Here is a 21845-nt window from a genome sequence, read left to right as displayed (position 1 = left end):
CTCTATTTTGGTTTTGACCAAAAAACCCGCAGTTGATTGTGGAACATTCTATTGATGTAATTGCTTAGAATTTAAGTCGAATGTATCCTATAAATAGAGTAGCTAGCCATCACAAACAAATCATCTTTATTTCTTGGAATTCAATAAGTGACAATTGTCTTTCTCAATAAAGTTCTTCTTTTATTTCTTTACTTTCTTGTTATTTACTATATGCTTTCCCTCTTCTTCTCTACGTCTACGATGAGCATGAGTGAGTAGACTTCTTTGTCTTGGGATTGTTGGATAAGTCTAATGACGTAATCCGAATCAAACCAAGCCTTAAACCTTAATTTTATGCAACCCTAATTTCTAATTTAAATTCATCGTTTTAACATGAATTAACTATTATCAAACTGTGGAAGCGAAAGTGGAGGGTTTGATTTGATAATTGTTAATTCATTATTCCAAATATCAATTCATAAAACGAGAGTGGAGTTTTGATATTCGAAAAAGTGAATTTAGACAAGGATTGCGAAACATGAGAATAGTCTAGCAAACCTTGAGACATATAAAGTTTCGAGCTTCAAGGATTCCAAAGGCAATCACCCATGAGAATAGGCGTGGTTGTTGGAGGAACACACTCACTGAGACCGAAAGGAGATGTGATAGGCTAAAGAGAAACTTGTCTTTAGAAATTAGGAATAACGTAAAGTTATAAGTTTAAGGGTTTGTTTGTGAAGGATTCATCATTATGATGAACCAATAATCCCAAGGCTCCTTTTATTATTATTATTATTATTATTATTATTATTATTATTATTATTATTATTATTATTATTATTATTATTATTATTATTATTATTTTCTTTCATTAAAAATCAAACCTTTTCAACTAAACTCTCCTCTAATCATTCTCTAAAAGTTAATTGAATTGAACAACTCCCTGTTGGACGATACTCTCTTTTTATTACTACTTTGATAGACCGTGAACTTGCGGTTTATCCCATCAAGTTTTTGGCGCCGCTGCCGGGGAGTTAACTAATTTGATTAACTTTTTCTTTCTTTTCTTCTACTTCTTCCTTTCTGTTACCGTTAACTTCTTGGGTTCTCAACCTTTTATGCGAAAAACTAGAAATCTTGTTGAATTCATTCCGAAGATCGAAAGGTTTTTACATAAAAGAAAGAGAGACGCACAAAATAAAACCGCCAAGGCTGATCGCACTCTCAAAGAGTATGCAAAACCTTCTACGACTGAGACACATGCTATTATTGTGTACCCAACGGTTGAGGGTGATAACTTTGAAATCAAGTATGCCCTACTTAACTTGGTGCAGCAAAATCAGTTTTCGGGATCCCCCGTCGAGGATCCCAATCTACACATCTCTATTTTTCTAAGAATTAGCGGAACCATAAAAGAGAACCAAGAAGCCGTAAGACTTCATCTCTTTCCCTTTTCCTTCAGGGATAGAGCTAGCGCTTGGTTCCATAACGACATGGAATGAATTAAAAAAGGCATTCCTCGCTAGGTATTTCACGCCGAGCAAAACGGCACAATTGAGGAACCTAATTACCTGCTTTAGGCAGACAGACGGAGAATCGCTCTTTGAAGCGTGGGAGAGATACAAGGATCTTTTGAGAGCTTTCCCTCATCATGGGTTGGAAAAGTGGCTGATCATTCATACCTTTTACAATGGTCTCCTGTATAACACAAGGATGACTATCGATGCCGCTGCGGGAGGAGCTCTAATGAACAAGCCATTTGCTGAGGCTTGGGGTCTGATCGAGGATATGGCCCAGAACCATTAACAATGGGGTAGCGAACGCGCTCTAGCTGAAAAAGGCCAGCCCAAGGCAGGGATGTACGAGGTTAGCAGTTTTGACCATCTGAGCGCTAAGGTTGATGCGCTATATAAAAAGATAGATAGTCTAACCATCACTCCACCTGCCCCCTTGGTCGCTGTGGCCCCTAACTGTGAGATTTGCGGTACACCTGGACACACTCCTAATTTCCCATATAAAAATAGCAATCCAACCTATGCGCAAAATCTTGCACCCCATGCACCCCCTGGTTTCCAAGGTCAAAGAGGAGCCCCTGTTGCTCCTTAAAAGTCTAACCTAGAACTGATGATGGAAAATTTTGTCATGTCACAGTCCCAACAAAACAAGGAGTTCCTAAATCATATTCACACAAATGAAATGATTAAGCAGCTTGCATCTAAAGTTGACACGTTGCCACCCTTAACAAAATGTTGGAAACGCAAATTGCACAAGTGGCCCAACAACGAGCAGCTGCACCTTCAGGAACTTTCCCTGCGCAACCTCAACCAAACCCAAAAGGGGAGCTGAACGCTGTTACCCTGCGTAGTGGAAAAGAGTTAGGGAACCCTAGTGAGAGGGAAGGCGCTGTGAAAGAATCGGTGCCTACTAAAAGTGAGGAAATCTTAGAGAGAAAGGAGGGAGTGGAGGAAGAAAAAGAGAAACCCTATGTACCACCACCCCCTACAAACGTCCAATCCCATTCCCTCAGAGACTTGCTAAGTCAAAGAGCGAGGGTCAATTTAAGAAATTCATGGAGCTCCTGAAGAAGCTCCACGTAAATATCCCTTTCATAGAGGCAATCACCCAAATGCCCTCTTGTGCCAAATTTCTAAAAGATATTTTGACAAATAAGAGAAAAATCGATGACGATGATACCGTAGCACTCACTAAATAGTGTAGTGTTATCATCCAGAATAAGATGCCTCCCAAATTAAAATATCCAGGGAGTTTTTCAATTCCTTGCGTTATTGGCAACTACGTCATCGATAAAGCACTCTGTGATTTGGGTGCTAGTGTGAGTCTTATGCCCCTTTCCATCTGCGAGAGACTCAACCTTGGAGAGCTAAAACCGACCAGGATGTCTCTACAACTGGCTGATCGATCTATCAAATACCCGGTAGGAATACTGGAAGATGTACCGTTGAGAATCGGCCAGTTGTACATTCCCACCGACTTTGTGGTAATGGACATCACTGAAGACTTGTCTATCCCAATCCTCTTAAGCAGGCCTTTCTTAGCTATGGCTGGTGCCATCATAGATGTAAAGAAAGGAAAACTTACCTTTGAGATCGGGGATGAAAAGATTGAGTTCATCTTGTCGAAATTCATGAAAGACCCCTCCATTAATGACACGGCTTGCTTAGTTGATATAATTGATGAATGCATTAAGGAGCATGCGTCAGGACAACCTCCCACCGAGGGAATGGACGTGTCCTTGTCTGAAACTGAGGGAAACGAGGCAAGTCCCCATCAAGAAGAATTGGATGTAAATCCGATTTATCAAAATGAATGCCACACCTTTCTTCCCGCTCCGACTCAAGAGCAGCCGAAAGTCGAAATGAAAGAGTTACCTAAAAACCTTAGGTATGAATTTCTAGCACCTAACCGACCGGTCATTGTGAGTGCCAACTTAGGAGAGGTTGAAACTGAGAAATTACTTGCTGTATTAAGAAAATACCCGAAAGCTATAGGGTACTCAATTGATGACCTCAAAGGTATTAGCCCTTCAATTTGTATGCATAAAATTTTACTTGAAGAGGACTACAGACCCTCTAGAGAACATCAAAGAAGGTTGAACCCGAACATGAGTGAGGTTGTTAAAAAAGAAGTACTGAAGCTTCTGGATGCAGGGGTGATATACCCCATCTCTGACAGTAAGTGGGTGAGTCCAGTTCATGTAGTACCAAAGAAAGGAGGGATGACAGTGGATGGCGTATATGTATAGACTACAGGAAATTGAACAAGGCCACAAGGAAATACCACTTCCCTCTCCCGTTCATAGACCAAATGCTTGAGCGCCTAGCTAAGCATTCCTATTTTTGCTATCTTAATGGTTACTCGGGATTCTTTCAGATCCCTATCCACCCGAGTGACCAAGAAAAGACGACCTTCACATGCCCTTATGGAACATTTGCCTATCGGCGAATTGCCCAATTATTTCTAAAGTTGTGATTTTGGGAGACGAACTTGTTGAAAATGATTTTGAGAGTCGATTGCCTTATGAGTCCTTTATGGAAAGTTGATATAATTATGTGGAGATGATTGATGATGTATATAAGTGACAACTATATGTTGATTGAATGGTGAATGTTGTTGACGATTGTATATATGTTAAGTGGTGGTGAATTGTTGTCGATTGCATATATACTAAATGTTGGTAATGATCATTTGATGAATGAATGGTGGTGAATATGTTTATTTTATGTTGTTTGTTGAACATGTTAAATGTTGGTTGTTGGTGGTGAATTCATACATGCTAATTTTGATGGTGATATTGTTGGTGAATGCATGTATGCAAAATGATGGTGATGATGTGGTGAATTGTTTGTGTGAACATATGCATTGTGTCGAGTCATATGTTCATGCATTCATGACTGATGGTGGCGGATTTTATATCCAATTGAGGTGAATTATAAGAGGAGGTGTACTCTTACATACGATGTTTTTGTTGCATCAAAGGTGACGACCTTGAGGTGATTTGGTACCGCATGCATCTAGAAGTGTCTAGAACATTGCATGCATTTGAATAGTTGATGAGTCGTGTCATAATTGAATATGTGACTTGGTGAAATTGTGCATTGGTGGAATTTAGTGAATGTTGTGATTGCGTGGATTATTGTATATGTACATTGATGAATTTTGTTGATGGTTGTGAATAATTGAATTATGCTTTAATTGCATGTATTACTTGATTGTGCTTATACACTTGGTGAAGCAATTGATGATAACTGTTTTGATAATAATGATGAAGTGAGAATTGTATATGTATATACCTATGATGTGGTGATTCCTTAATAATGATGATTGCTTGCTTATAACTTTGAAATGATGGATTGTACTTGTTGAATTAAGTATGCTAGATGAGTAATGAGGTGAGTAATATTTTCATTTGATGGATGTTGATAAATGATGAACTCTTGTCGATGACTTGATTAAAGATTAAATATGTCTGTTATGCTATAATAATAATGTGATAGCTTGAAGTGCAAGTGATGGGGGATAATCATGTGATGCTAGTATTCTAGGAGGGATGGTTATGTATATGTGATATGTATGAATCCTTAAATGCTATGTTTATTATTTGTTGATTATGATTAATGTAATGCTTACCCCCAATGGTCTGTGGTGGACCGCCTACCTGTTTGTATGACTGGTAGACGGCGTGCTGGTTTAGTCGCTTGGTGTGTTGCTTGGTGGATGTCTGGTGAAATTCTGGCACGCTAGTTTAAGATGTTTCACGTAATGTTCCAACACTTAATTAACTGATTTAGATGTTGAACAGAATGTTTGAAACATTAAACTAACAGTAAACAGCAAAAGCATAAAACTAATAAAGCAGATAAGGAACACAATGATTTGTTAACCCAGTTCGGTGCAACGTCACCTACTCTGGGGGCTACCAAGCCAGGAAGGAAATCCACTAGTAGATCGTATTCAAAGAGCTCTCCACAAACCACGTTTGCACTCTCTTGACCTAGACTCTACAAGAACAGACTTCAGCCTAAGAGTTACCCTACACTAGAGATCCCCCCTCTCACTTCCTTACCACAGATCACAGTCCCAGTGATCTAACCAAACACAACACAAAAAACTTAGGAACCATATCCCATTACGTACGATGAACACCACAACCTGGTGTCTATCTCACAACTACCTTCCTTATGCTTACAAGCTTATGGAAGTGAACATCATACAACTCGATGACAGTCCTAAACGTGCATCAAAAGAATACACGAAAGGCTCACACAAAGTGACTCAAAACCCTAGACAATTCTAGCTTTTCTTCGTTATGTTTTGAATACCGTCTTTAGGTCTTGTGTCCTCCTTAAATACTGAAGCAAAGAGATCAGCATGATATCCCAGCTTTAGAACAATCCGCATGACCATTAAGAAACAGATCTTCCCAAAAAGGAAACTTACCATAATAAGTTCCAGACATTAAATGGGGCATCATGATCACGATACAAACCTTCCTAAAATGCTTCCACAATCTTAGGAATTAAACCTTGTTCTGATCTTCATCCAGAACGCGTAGAGTAGACCAATCACTGATTGGTGTGGATTCCTTAAAACCAGGGAACACGTGCTTAAATGTAGGCGAGGCATAGAACAAAACTACAAGGCCTTCATGTTGGAACATCATGTTCCACATCAGTGCTGAATATTTGTTTTAGGCAATAATGAAGCCAACATACAAATATCCCACAATCTCCCCCTTTGGCACATTTTTGGCTAAAACAAATTCAGCCCAATCTGATCAATTGCCAGAGAGATAAGCACACATACAATTTTCTTCATTCTTCAAAGGTAGATCAATCATGAAGAAAATACACAGCTCTTGTATTACCAAGGAGTACCATACATATAAAACTTTAGTCACAGCACAATCTTCGGACTTCAGAATAATATCATGTTCTCAGAATCTACAATCATACTTTTTCACAAACAAACATCATCAGTACAGTAGATTAGAGATAAAAGGTACCACATAGGAACACCAGAGTTTTTGCAGCAGCGGTCATACAAGGAAACATAAATTCCTAGCATACAGTCGTTAGCAATGTTCAGACCTTCCACAAAACATCCTTACCATTGAGAAAAATAAATTCTCAACAGACAACAGTAACATCAGAGCATAATAACTCCCCCTCAAGTAGAGAGCCATTGAGTGATTACTCACAAGTACTCCCCCTGAACATGTGCAACAGAGGAACAGAGTTGTAGATTCTGCAGGCACATCAGTAGAACAGGCAAGTACAACAAACACACAGAATGACAGAAGAAAAACAAAGAACATATCAGAGACATGTTCCAACATCACCTACCACCTTCCATCCATTCAACTGGCATAACACATAGGTATGGCAAACATAAAATCTCTCCCCCTTTTTAGCCACAAAATATGCCAAACCCATAAGCCAGTAATGGACCACCTACAGTTCCTCATGCAAGCAGACTCCAAGCTTGCTTCTCAGAGCCTCAAACTGTTTAACATCAAGAGCTTTGGTGAAAATGTCAGCCAATTGCTCTTCAGTATGCACATGCTCCAGAGTCACAACCTTGTCTTCGACCAAATCCCTGATGAAGTGATGCCAGATGTTAATAAGCCTTGATCTGCTATGCTGGATGGGATTTTTAGCGATGTTGATTGCACTTAAGTTATCACAGTACAATGTGAGAACATCTTGTCGAACATCATATTCTTCCAGCATTTGATTCATCCACACTATCTGAGAGCAACAACTTTCTGCAGCAATACATTCAGCTTCTGCAGTAGACAAGGACACAGAGTTTTGCTTCTTGCTGAACCAAGATACCAGGTTATTGCCAAGGAAGAAACATCCTCCTGATGTGCTTTTTCTATCATCTGTACCTCCTGCCCAGTCAACATTATAATAACCAGTCAAGTTAGAATTCTTACTAAGGGAGCCCAGAAAGTCATAATCTGTGGTGCCACTCATATCTTTCAGAATTCTTTTGATTTGAGCCAGATTATTCATCTTGAGCTTTGCTTGATTTCTTGCATAGCCTCCTGTTACACTAACTGGTCTGTTTGCTGTAAAGTAAAGTGAAATCCCTATCATGCTCCTATACAGACTTGAATCATCAGCTACACCCTCTTCATCTTTGATCAACTTGAAGTGTGTTGCAGCTAGAGTGTTCTTATGACTGGCTTCACCCTGTTTCTGTTCAACAACTTCAGGATTAGTATCTGATTCAACAGCAGTTTCTGGAGTAGTATTTTCTGAAGTAGTTTTCTCTGGAAAGGCTTCAACATCAGGTACAACTTCAGGAATCACCACATTAATGAACTCCAAGACCACTTGAGTTTTCTTATTCCTTGCTTTGTTTACTCCAAGCTTTGTCACAATGTTCCTGGAATGCTTGCTTTGACAGATAAAGATGGTGTTCTCCATTTGCACATCCAGAAAATAAATGACCTTTCCTACCAGCCTCATCTCAGTTCCAGATTGTATCAGATAAACCACATGTTGAAACATTTGATTAGACATTCCTCCAAGCACAATATTGTCAAGGTGTGTACAAACAACCAGAAATCTTTCAAGCTCTTTCTTCACAGACCAGGTCTTGTCTGCATCACCTTTCTTGTATCTTTGAATGTTACAGGACTCTGCAAGTCTCTTGAGCCAAGGTCTGGGAGCTTGCTCAAGATATGGACAAGCTTTCTTACACACAAGGACAAGTAGATATGAGTTACTATAAATTCTGTGTTCTTCTATACAGACACTTGTATGAAGACACCCATCATTATCCTTTAGAATACAAGCTTCACATACCAGAGGATATATAAATTTCAACTCAACTATAGAGTCAAGGATTTTAACAATTTTGAACTTTTCTTCTAGCTCAGAACCTTGTATCACTAGCTTAGCCTTGTTACCTGTCACATCATCTGAACTGATAGTGGAAATAGATTTGGTTTCAGTATCAGACTTAGGTACCAAATTTCCACCCATACTTCCTTCACCTTGAGTAGTGGTAGACACTTTATGATGTTCTATCATTACTCGCAGCATCTCAATTTGTTCCTCATACTCTGAATCCCATTTGTAACAGTTGTCTCTAGATCTGACCCCTTTCATTATCATTTCTCCTTCTTTGTTCACAACTCTGCATCCGGTCTTCCTGAAGGTAACTTCCAGATCCTGATCACACAAATGGCTTATGCTAATCAGGTTTGAGTGAAGTCCCTCAACCAAAAACACACCTGTTAACTTGGGTAGATTTTTCTTGAGGTTCCCTATTCCTACAACTCTGCCCTTAAAGTTATCAGCAAAGGTAACATGACCTACATCACACTGTTTCAAGTTCTCAAAGTACTTATACTCTCGAGTCATATGTCTAGAGCAGCCACTATCAAAGAACCAACCCTTCTCATCAGATGTTGATGTTGATGTATGAATCATCAGACCCACACATTTAGGTTTCCTATCTTCATGTGTTTCACTTTCTACAGATCTGGATTGATACAATTCAGGTGTTTTACATAACTTGAAACTCAACTGATTTTTATGACCTTGTAAGTTGCTAAGAGGACACTTCCAGAAGAAAGGCTCTTTTACAGGCTTAGTTAAGAGAGGTTCTGAATGATGTTCTAGCATTTTGACAGGGTTATCCACTGTACTAGAGGAAGTTACAAAGTCTAACTTTTCATCTGGGTTCACACTTTTATCTGTCTCATGCTGATCTAGGGACTGGACACAGTTACTAATCTTAAGTTCATTTATCAAGGGTTCAAGAATAGGTCCTATGTCATTAGGTTTATCTAATGTTTGATCATCTAACACCCTAGCATAAGTTTTAGTTCCAGTACTCATCATCTTAACTTGTTGAGAAGCATTGTTAAGATGAGTTTTGACAGATATTACCTGATGATTAAGATCAATAATTTTGCTCGAATGTTTAGACCTATTATTCTGGAGCTGGTTGAAAATCACATCATGCCCTGATAGAAGCTTCAACATGTTTGTATCATCATGGTCAGGTACCACTACTTCCTCATCCACAAGATCTTTATCAGCAGAAGATTTGAAAGATATTACCTTGTGAGTTAGATCAGCAATTTTGCTCGAATGATTAGATCTTTCATTCTGGAGCTGGTTGAAAATTTTATCATACCCTGCTAGAAGCTTAGACATGTCTGTATAATCATAGTCAGGTACCATGATTTCCTTACCAGGAAGATCTTTATCAGCAGAATTGCACATGGGTATCATTCTTCCAGTCATGGCAGTGACAATTTTGGCAGCATCTCCTCCACCATCTCCATCTTCATCATCAGACCAAGAAACTAACATCCCATTCTTTTGTTTCTTGAGCAAGGTTGCACATTCAGTTCTAATGTGACCATAACCTCCACATTCAAAGCATTGCACACCTTTGTTTTGATCATTTTTGTCATCATTTCTGTCATACCTTGGGTTGCTTTGTTCCTTGTCAATGTTGAATCGGATGTTCTGCCCACTGCCTCTGATTCTGCTATTGACATGTTTCAAAATTTTGTTAAACTGTCTACCCAGAATAGCCATATCATCTGCAATCTTGCTATCTTCTGCATCTTCATACCACTCATCATTATCAGCTGCATTTTCCTTTCTTCTCAGCTTTGTTGTCAACAACAAGTTCATAGTTCTGTAAAGAACCTATGAGTTCTTCCACTTTCATATTGGAGACATCCTGAGATTCTTTGGAAGGGATCTGAGAATCTTTCTTACCAATATCTCATCTGACAGCTTTTCACCAAGAGAATCAAATGAATTTGCAATGTCTAGGACATTCATGTAGTAGTCTTGGATGGTCTCATCCTCCTGCATTTTCAGATTCTCGAATTTGGTAGTTAAGAGCTGAATTCTTGAGCTCTTTACTTTAGAGGTTCCTTCATGTGCTGTCTTGAGAATGTCCCAAGTATCTTTGGCAACATCACATTTTCTGATGAGTCTGAACATGTTTTTGTCAACCCATTGAAGAGAGCATTCAGAGCCTTTGAATTTGCAAGTGACAGTTCATCTTCAGGAGTAGTCCACTCCTCTTCTGGTTTCAGTACAGTAGTTTTGTTACCATCTTTGTCAAGGGCAACAGGATGTTCCCAACCTTTCAGCACTGCTTTCCAGGTTTTGCTGTCAATAGACTTAAGGTAAGCACACATATGTGACTTCCGATAGTCATAATTGGTTCCATCTAACAGAGGTGGTCTGTTAACGAATCCTCCTTCTTTTTCCATCTTGCCAGAATAGATCTCCTCTGGATCTCACCCAATAACAGGCAGGGTGCCTGCTCTGATGCCAATTGAAATTCTGGCACGCTAGTTTAAGATGTTTCACGTAATGTTCCAACACTTAATTAACAGATTCAGATGTTGAACAGAATGTTTGAAACATTAAACTAACAGTTAACAGCAAAAGCATAAAACTAATAAAGAAGATAAAGAACACAATGATTTGTTAACCCAGTTCGGTGCAACGTCACCTACTCTGGGGGCTACCAAGCCAGGAAGGAAATCCACTAGTAGATCGTATTCAAAGAGCTCTCCACAAACCACGTTTGCACTCTCTTGACCTAGACTCTACAAGAACAGACTTCAGCCTAAGAGTTACCCTAGACCAGAGACCCCCCTCTCACTTCCTTACCACAGATCACAGTCCCAGTGATCTAACTAAACTCAACACAAAAAACTTAGCAACCATATCCCATTACATACGATGAACACCACAACCCGGTGTCTATCTCACAACTACCTTCCTTATGCTTACAAGCTTATGGAAGTGAACAACATACAACTCGATGACAGTCCTAAACGTGCATCAAAAGAATACACGAAAGGCTCACACAAAGTGACTCAAAACACTAGACAATTCTAGCTTTTCTTCGTTATGTTTTGAATACCGTCTTTCGGTCTTGTGTCCTCCTTAAATACTGAAGCAAAGAGATCAGCATGATATCCCAGCTTCAGAACAATCCGCGTGACCATTGAGAAACAGATCTTCCCAAAAAGGAAACTTACCATAATAAGTTCCAGACATTAAATGGGGCATCATGATCACGATACAAACCTTCCTAAAATGCTTCCACAATCTTAGGAATTAAACATTGTTCTGATCTTCATCCAGAACGCATAGAGTAGACCAATCACTAATTGGTGTGGATTCCTTAAAACCAGGGAACGCGTGCTTAAATGTAGGCAAGGCATAGAACAAAACTACCAGGCTTTCATGTTGGAACATCATGTTCCACATCAGTGCTGAATAAATGTTTTAGGCAATAATGAAGCCAACATACAAATATCCCACATCTGGATAGCGAGAGCTTTCTCCGCTGTCGTGTCTTAGAGTCTAGGATAGGCTCTGATTAGGCTGTAGTGTCTTTTTGTTTTGTTGGACTCTGTTGTTATGTTGTTGATATTTTTCCCCATTTGTCGGGACTTGGAAGATTTTTACATGATGAATTTATTTGACCATGGCATTGTTGGTGTAAGCCCTAGAGGCCAATAGTTTATGTTAAACATTATCTTATGTATCATGACTTTTATTATTGAATAATATATGGCACTCTTTATTATATTTTTCTAATGTTAATAAAGTCCTTAGAATAGATAGTTCGTGTAATAATATATTAAGTGTGACTTATTCATGAGATTACATTATCATAAAGAACGTTATTCTTAAATGTATCCGTAGTCAAAGCTTTAATATGAATAAAGGATAATAATAAAGCGTCGAGACTATTATGTATGTAGACTGATGATCGCATCTCATGGGTCATAGATATGAGATATTAAGTCTATACATAGGTATAAATATTAGGAGTAATATTTATACTGGATCGACCCACCGTGAGAATACTACATAGTAAGTTATGCAATTGTCATAAGATATTCTCACAATGATAATAGTGTATATCGCTCTTAGACCTGAAACCACTATGATCCCTAGATGTGGACTCAAGTGCTTTGTTGCCATTCTAACGTTGTCTGTAAAAGGATAACCATAACGTTGGTTGATGGGTACTTGATGAAGCATGCTGAGGGACAGGAGTGTCCTAGATGGGATTTGTCCTTCCTCATAAACGGGAGATATATCTCTAGGCCTCTTGATGAAATATGACTGTAAAACTGCATGGCCATGCCGAACTAAGTCAATATAAGATATTAGACTTATTCGTTATTCAGTATATTTGGGAATCAAGAAATATAAATATTGATCTATACAAGGGTGACAATATCTATGCCTTGGGATCAATAAAGATATCGAGACAAAGGAGTAATTGTACACATGAGTATTATCATGGAAAGGTTTCGTCAGATCACTTGACATTCTTGTCACTTGGGTAGCAATGATGTGTTGCTAGATATCGCTCATTGTTTATAATATTAAATATTAGATTTAATATTATTTCCAACGTGACTAGAACCTATAGGGTCACACACAAAGAATAGTCAAAAGAGAAATATATAAGTATGACTTATAAAAGGGGTGCGTTTAGTAAATAACGCTAATTAGTTAGCAAAATTACTAAACTCGTTGTTGGGCTTACTGTAGCCCAATAGTGACTTCTGACTTGCAGAGCACACTAGAAGTTCTATAAATAGAACTCTAGTGCTGAAGTTTTTGGTTACTCGTTTTGGAGCAACCCTTCTTCTCTGAACTTCCGATTCATTGGCTAGCACCGAGTTTTGGAGGAGCACTGTTCGTGTGGACTTGCTAGAGGCTTTGCTGCTTGCTGCTTGCTTGGCTGAGATCGAGATTCCAGTTTCCAGTTTCCAACGTTCATATTCCAAACATCGAGGTAACAATCGAATCACTGATTTATGTTTGAATTTCGTAATGATCCAAGGAAAGAAAATCGAAATTATTCCGATGCTTCTACTCCTTTCTTTTATTCGATTTTCCTTCAGTGGTATCAGTGCCAATTACGAAACCTTGAATCGGATTGCTTTGTTACTGTTTTATGTTTTAGTGTGATTAAACATATTGAACGAAATTAAATAATAAAGAGAATTAAAATTGACATCGTATTATATTATGTTTTCTGTGCACGGCTTTTCGATTTGATTCGATGTTCAGAAACCATTTCTAGTGAAACATCGATGTTTCGATTATACATATCGACAGGAACATAATTAATCGAGCATAAAACGAAGTTAATAATAATATCAATCACGTGTATGTGCATGGCTTTTCAATTTGCTTTGATGTTTCAGAAACCGTTTCTGGTGAAACATCAAACTTTTCGATTATACATATCGACATAAGCATGATTGGTAAATTCTGTATAACAACAATATATGTGATATACTGGATTTGATTGTAGTTTAAATAAGTCAGATGATATTTGTTCATCTTAATTGATCTGATGTATGGAGCTTCGTAACCGATTCTGTGTACTCTGGTGAAGCATCCTAGACTCGATCATGATATGTGAATAAACAATCAGAGTACTTGTTTAATAAGATCAGATTGTTATGCGGGATTAGGGTAATCATAAATGCGTCAAGTGTTGATGCAAAATACGCTGGTAATTCAAAGTGAATCGTTCATATTGGATTAGCTTCCGGGGCGCTGCCCCGGAAGCCCCGCAAGGGGCGTTGCAGCGGAACCCCCGGCTAATCTGCGTAGGGTGATCATATGTCGAATTTTAATTTAATTTATTTAATTAAAAGGTATAATTAATAATAATAAAAGTGTGTTTGTTATTATTGTCATGTGAATGATTATGGCCTTAGTTCTTTTATTTTATTTCTTTTGGATATTGAAATACGGCCTACGTGTCGTGCCTCTCTCTTATATCTCTATTGTACATTCTCTTCTCATCCACTCCCTCGTATGTAAAACGAGTTTCTTTCATATGTAATGTAAATAGAATCCAAGGAGGTGATAGGGTTCAAGACGTTAGGATAGTCCTGGAAGTCAAGCTTGGAGAAGCAAGGTCGTTTCTAGGATTAGTTTAGATTCTCTCATTGGCTTGAGAGAGTCATAGCGTTAGGATGGCCAAAATCATGTCACTTTATTATTTTATAATTGTTATGCATGTTATGATTGGAGTGCGAATATATGTGATATATAAGCCATGGTGAGGTGAGATCAAACTTAATAAAAATCTTTCAAATTAAAATATTAAGTTTAATGCTTTCCAAAAGTTTAACACCCTTCAAGACTAATATCGAATATGTGGGTTTTGCCTCCGTGAAGCGCATATTTTATACTAGTAAGTTGTGGTGCGGTAATCCAATTTACCTAAGTGTTATTCTTTTGGGTCTAACTTAACTAAATCAATTTTAATTTGATTAGAATAAATTTAGAAGCTATAATTGGGTAACATCTATATGATAGATTTGAATAAGAGTTATTCACCTAATTGATTTGAAAGTTGTATAGGATACAATTGGAAATGTTCCTACCTAAATAGCTGAGTTTTAAGTACAGCCTCCGTGGACTTAAAGCAAGCTGAAATAAGGATTTCAATCCACTAGAAAATCTTCCAACGGGATTTTCCGAGTCAAATGTTTGAAGGTCATTTGATTTGAGTAAAATAGTGGGAGCGTATTTAATTAAAGGCCAAGTTAAATATGTTATTTTCATGATACTTATTTTGTATATTTTAAAATTGTAGATGGCCAATAACGCTTCAAACAACATTTTGCGATCACTCATTGAAAAGGAAAAATTGACTGAAACAAATTTTATTGACTGGTACCGTAACATGAGGATTGTCCTCACCCACGAGAAAAAGTTGTATGTGCTTGATGGACCCGTTCCTGAGGCACCACCTGCTGGAGCTCCTGCGGCTCAAAGAAATTCTCACACCAAGCATCTCATTGATTCCGTAGAAGTCTCTTGCATCATGCTAGCCACCATGACTCCCGAGCTGCAAAAACGGCATGAAGGGATGGCTGCATTCGATATGATCAGACATCTAAGGACTCTTTATGAAGAGCAGGCTAGGCATGAAAGGTTTGATGTCTCTAAGGCCCTTTTCTCTACCAAGCTATCAGAAGGAAGTCCCGTAGGACCTCATGTGCTCAAAATGATTGGGTACTCTGAGAACCTAGCTGGATTGGGATTTGTCCTTGAGCAGGAACTTGTTGTTGATCTTATCTTGCAACCGTTGCCTGAAAGCATCAGCAGTTTTGTCCAGAACTTTCTCGTGAATGACATGGACAAAACACTTCCACAGCTTGCAGCTATGTTGAGAACTGCTGAGAAAAATATGAAGGGAAAGGGAAAGGCTGCTGCCGTTTTAATGGTTAATAATGACAAGTCCAAAAAGCACCATAAAAAGCCTAATAAGTCGAAGGGAAATGGCAAAGGCAAAGATGTTTCCAAGCCATCAACCAAAGCTTTGAAGCCTACTGGAGGCGTGGCTAAGGAGGGCAAGCGCTTCTACTGCAACAAGCAGGGGCATTGGAAGCGTAATTGCCCAAAGTATCTGGAAGACAAGAAGAATGGAAATGTTCCTACTACTTCTGCAGGTAATTTTGTTATAGAAATTAATATGTCTACTTCTACATCTTGGGTATTAAATACTGGATGTGGTTCTCATATTTGTACTGATGTGCACGGCCTGAGAACGAGTAGAGCATTGGCAAAAGGCGAGGTCGATCTTAGAGTTGGCAATGGAGCAAAGGTTGCTGCTTTAGCTGTTGGAACTTATGTATTGACCTTACCTATAAAGCACGATTGGTTGCTAAAGGCTTCAAACAAATTCATGGTGTAGACTATGATGAAACCTTTTCACCAGTTGCAATGATTAAATCCATTCGGATCTTACTTGCTATCGCTGCATACCATGATTATGAAATCTGGCAAATGGATGTCAAGACTGCTTTCCTTAATGGAAATCTTCTTGATTATGTGTACATGACACAACCTGAAGGATTTGGCGATCCTAAAGCACCCAAGAAAGTACGCAAATTACAGCGATCAATCTACGGATTGAAGCAAGCTTCCAGAAGTTGGAATCTTCGTTTTGATGAAACTGTACAACAATATGGATTCGTTAAAAATGAAGATGAGCCTTGTGTTTACAAGAAGGTTAGTGGGAGCATAGTCTCATTTCTGGTTTTATATGTGGATGACATATTGTTAATCGGAAATGACATCCCTACATTACAAGGAATCAAAACTTGGTTAGGGAAATGCTTTTCTATGAAAGACTTAGGTGAATCCTCTTATATATTAGGAATCAGGATCTATAGAGATAGATCACAGAGATTGCTTGGCTTAAGTCAGGGTACATATATAGACAAAGTCTTGAGACGTTTCAATATGCATGATTCCAGGAAAGGATTCATCTCTATGTCGTCAGGTATAAATCTATCAAAGACTCAATCCCCTTCGACTAAAGAAGAAAGGGATCGAATGCGTGATATTCCATATGCTTCAGCAATTGGGTCTATCATGTATGCTATGTTATGTACTCGACCAGATGTCTCGTATGCTTTAAGTGCTACGAGCAGATACCAGTCTAATCCTGACAATGATCATTGGATTGCTGTCAAGAATATCCTTAACTACTTGAGAAGAACTAAGGATACTTTCTTGATCTATGGAGGTTAAGAAGATCTCTCTGTAATTGGTTACACTGATGCTAGTTTCAGACAGAACATGATGACTTTAGATCGTAATCTGGATATGTGTTATGCTTAAATGGCGGTGCTGTGAGCTGGAAGAGTTCAAAGCAAGAAACAGTCGCTGATTCTACAACAGAAGCCGAGTATATTGCTACATCTAATGCCGCAAAGGAAGCTGTTTGGATTAAGAAATTCATTTCTGATCTTGGAATAGTTCCAAGTATTGTGGATCCCATTGCATTACTATGTGATAACAATGGAGCAATTGCACAAGCCAAAGAACCTAGATCTCACCAGAAATCCAAAGAGGAGATGTTTATCGAAAGAGGAGATGTTAAAATATGCAAAGTACCAACATTAGAGAATTTTGCTGATCCACTTACTAAAGCTCTTGCCCAGCAGAAGCATGATGGTCATACTAGATCTGTGGGTATTAGGTTTATGCCAATAGTTTATGTTAAAAATTATCTTATGTATCATGACTTTTATTATTGAATAATATATGGCACTCTTTATTATATTTATGTAATGTTAATAAAGTCCTTAGAATAGATAGTTCGTGTAATAATATATTAAGTGTGACTTAATCATGAGATTACATTATCATAAAGAACGCTATTCTTAAATGTATCCGTAGTCAAAGCTTTAATATGAATAAAGGATAACAATAAAGCATCGAGACTATTATGTATGTAGACTGATGACCGCATCTCATGGGTCATAGATATGAGATATTAAGTCTATACATAGGTATAAATATTAGGAGTAATATTTATACTGGATCGACCCACCGTGAGAATACTACATAGTAAGTTATGCAATCGTCATAAGATATTCTCACAATGATAATAGTGTATATCGCTCTTAGACCTGAAACCACTATGATCCCTAGATGTGGACTCAAGTGCTTTGTTGCCATTCTAACGTTGTCTGTAAAAGGATAACCATAACGTTGGTTGATGGGTGCTTGATGAAGCATGCTGAGGGACATGAGTGTCCTAGATGGGATTTGTCCCTCCTCATAAACGGGAGATATATCTCTAGGCCTCTTGATGAAATATGACTGTAAAACTGCATGGCCATGCCGAACTAAGTCAATATAAAATATTGGACTTATTCGTTGTTCAGTATATTTCGGAATCAAGAAATATAAATATTGATCTATATAAGGGTGACAATATCTATGTCTTGGGATCAATAAAGATATCGAGACAAAGGAGTAATTGTACACATGAGTATTATCATGGAAATGTTTCGTCAGATCACTTGACATTCTTGTCACTTGGGTAGCAATGATGTGTTGCTAGATACCACTCGTTGTTTATAATATTAAATATTAGATTTAATATTATTGCCAACGTGACTAGAACCTATAGGGTCACACACAAAGAACAGTCAAAAGAGAAATATATAAGTATGACTTATATAAGGGGTGCGTTTAGTAAATAACGCTAATTAGTTAGCAAAATTACTAAACTCGTTGTTGGGCTTACTGAAGCCCAATAGTGACTTCTGACTTGCAGAGCACACTAGAAGTTCTATAAATAGAACTCTAGTGCTGAAGTTTTTGGTTACACGTTTTGGAGCAACCCTTCTTCTCTGAACTTCCAATTCATTGGCTAGCACTGAGTTTTGGAGGAGCACTGTTCGTGTGGACTTGCTAGAGGCTTTGCTGCTTGCTGCTTGCTTGGCTGTGATCGAGATTCCAGTTTCCAGTTTCCAACGTTCAGATTCCAAACATCGAGGTAACAATCGAATCATTGATTCATGTTTCAATTTCGTAATGATCTAAGGAAAGAAAATCGAAATTATTCCGCTACTTCAACTCCTTTCTTCTATTCGATTTTCCTTCAGGCATTTTTTTTGATTTGATATGGAGATGTATGATTTTATGTTCGCTGCGGCCGTTGAGAATTATATATGCATGCTAGATGTTGTTTTGTTGAGATGTTGCTTTAATAGAAATAGGTCGTTACATTTGTTGCTTTTGCTTAGGACTTAAGCTACTCTATTTTAGTTTTACCAAAAAGCCCTTGTAGTTGCTTATATTTTAAGTCGAATGTAAACTATAAATAGCGTAGCTAGCTATCACAACAATTCATCTTTTGTTCTTGGAATAAAAGTTCACCTTTGTTTTATTGTTATTTACTTTTATGTTCTTCTTCTTCTTCTTCTTTTCTTCTATGTCTACAATGAACGTTAGTGAGTAGACTTCTCTTGTCTTGGGATTGGATAAGTCTAATGACATAATCCTAATCAAACCATGCTTTAACCTTAATTTTATGTAACTCTAATTTCTAATCTAAATTCACTGTTTTAACATGAATTAACCATTATCAAACCGTGGAAACGAAAGTGGAGGGTTTGATAATTGTTAATCCATCATCTCAAATATCAATTCATAATGCGAAAGCGGAGCTTTGATATTGGAACAAGTGAATTAAGACAAGAATTGCAAAGGCAGCGAAATAGTCTTTGCAATTCTTGAGACATGGGTAGTTTCAATCCTTATAAGTTTCTTCTAGTAATCAAATCAGCGAAATAGGTTTGGTTTCTAGAGGTAAATTCTCACTGGACTTGGTTGGAAAGGTGAGGGGCTAACGGGAAACCGGTCTTTAGAAATTCGGTGTAAACATAAAGTTATAAGTTAAGGTTTTGGTTTATGAAGGGCTTGCCATTAGGATGAACCAATAATCCCAAGGCTCTTTTATTTTATTATTGTTATATTCTTTTAATTAAAAATCCAAACTTTAATCTCAAACTCTCATCTAATCATTAATTAAAGTTAATTGAATTAATAAGTCCCTATCGGAACGATATCTTTTTATTATTACATCGGTAAACCGTGCACTTGTGGTTTTACTCATCAAGTTTTTGGCGCCGTTGCCGAGCCTAATTAAAGTTTTTGAGTAAGTTTTTGGCGCCGTTTTAACAATAAAATAAACTGATTTTACAGCGTGGGATCCCTCGTTGTAGTATAGTGGTAATTATTCCCGCCTGTCACGCGGCTGACGCGTGTTCAATCCCCGACAACGGCGCCAAAAACTTGATAGGCCAAACCACAAGTGCACGGTCTATCGAAGTAGTAGTAAAAGAGAGTATCGTTCCGCTAGGGAGTTGTTCAATTTAACTAACTTTTAGAGAATGATTGGAGGAGAAGAAAGATTATAAAGTGAGAGGTTTAGTTGAGTAAAAGTAAATAACAATAATAAAAAGAAAGCCTTGGGATTATTGGTTCGTCATAATAACAAGTCCTTCACTAGCCAAGACTTTAATCTAATCTCATGTTTTACACCTAATTTCTAAAGACCAGTTTCCCTTTAGCCCCTCACCTTTCCGACCAAGTCCAGTGAGAGTTTACCCCTAGCAACCAAGCCTATTTCGCTGACTTGGTTACTAGAAGAAGCTTATGAGGATTGAAATTACACATGTCTCAAGAATTGCAAAGACTATTTCACTGCCTTTGTAATTCTTGTCTAAATTCACTTGTTCCAATATCAAAGCTCCGCTTTCGCATTATGAATTGATATTTGAGATGATGGATTAACAATTATCAAATCCTCCACTTTCGTTTCCGCAGTTTGATAATGGTTAATTCATGTTTAAACGGTGAATTTAGGTTAGAAATTAAGGTTACATGAAATTAGGGTTAAAGCTTGGTTCGATTAGGATTATGTCATTAGACTTATCCAATAATCCCAAGACAAGAGAAGTCTACCCACACATGTTCATCGTAGACATGGGGAAGAAGAGAGAAAGCATAAAATAAATTGCTAGAAAGTAAAGAAATAAAAAGATGAACTTTCTTAAGAAAACAATTGTCACTATTGAATTCTAAGAAATAAAGATGAATATTTGTGATGGAGAGCTACTCTATTTATAGCTTACATTCGACTTAAAATCTAAGCAATTACAAGGGCTTTTTGGTAAAACTAAAATAGAGTAGCTTGGGCCCTAAGCAAAAGGGACTTCTGGAGGATGGCACGGCCGTGGCACATGTTGGCACGGGCCGTGCCAAGCTTCTGACTTGGGAGAATATATTTTTGTTCTTGAATCTTTCGTATTTTCGCTGCGAATCAGTTCCAGACTCCTTTCTTTTGCTCCAAGACTCCTTCCATCCAATATTCATTCCTGAAATATAAAAATATGCGATTGAAGTAAAATAGCTCAAAAAGGAAACAATATTAAAATAAAATAAAACCAAATCTGAATAAAACGAAACTAAATAATATATAAAAACTAACTAAATAATGACTCATCATTGAATTGTGTTGGACTTTTCTTCTTTTTCTCTTAACAAATTAGGACACTTGAGTTCAGAAGCAATGATGAGCTTCTGAAGTGTGTGATAATACGAATATATGCAGCGGAATAAAACAGAAAGAAAGGGAAGAAGAAAGACACAAGCAATTATACAGGTTCCTTCCACAAACTAGAAGTAATCCTGTCCCCCTTGCACTTCCAAGGAGAGTTCACTATAGTAATATCTGATTACAAGTGCTCACTGCTAAAACTAGCAAGAGACTTCAAATGCTCAAGCACAACTTGCAAGAGTCTTCCTATGCTCCTAAACACAATCAAGAGACTTCTATGCTCAAGCACAACTGCAAGAGACTTCTAACCAAACAAAATTACAATGAAAAATGTTTGAGATTGAACACTTGATATACAATCAGTGGTGTTCACAATACAAATCAGATAAGACTCTTAAGACTTAAGAGTTTCTAAGAGATGAACTTGA

General features: G+C 37.8%; 1 protein-coding gene and 1 non-coding gene across 2 annotated transcripts; one reads left to right on the top strand and one right to left on the bottom strand.

The window, feature by feature from the left end:
• Positions 1–1531: 1531 nt before the first annotated feature.
• Positions 1532–1637, bottom strand: LOC146915791 (small nucleolar RNA R71). The gene has a single exon (XR_015017172.1). It is a non-coding gene; the product is annotated as a small nucleolar RNA R71 (small nucleolar RNA).
• A 1122-nt stretch (positions 1638–2759) lies between these two features.
• Positions 2760–3742, top strand: LOC146915790 (uncharacterized). The gene has a single exon (XM_085721438.1). It carries the CDS (start codon positions 2822–2824, stop codon positions 3740–3742), a length of 921 nt encoding a protein of 306 aa, XP_085577564.1. The 5' UTR covers positions 2760–2821.
• Positions 3743–21845: the final 18103 nt, after the last annotated feature.

Source organism: Medicago sativa, chromosome 6 (genome assembly GCF_051527215.1).
Source record: "Medicago sativa cultivar Bolivia chromosome 6, Bolivia_mono, whole genome shotgun sequence".
In the NCBI taxonomy this organism is placed as follows: Eukaryota; Viridiplantae; Streptophyta; class Magnoliopsida; order Fabales; family Fabaceae; genus Medicago; species Medicago sativa.
The sequence above is the reverse complement of the archived record's forward strand: the minus strand, read 5'-3'. Positions and strand labels throughout refer to the sequence as shown.

Excerpts from the sequence above, each read along its gene's own strand:
- LOC146915790 (XM_085721438.1), top strand. The coding sequence starts at position 2,822 with ATGCCCCTTTCCATCTGCGAGAGACTCAACCTTGGAGAGCTAAAACCG.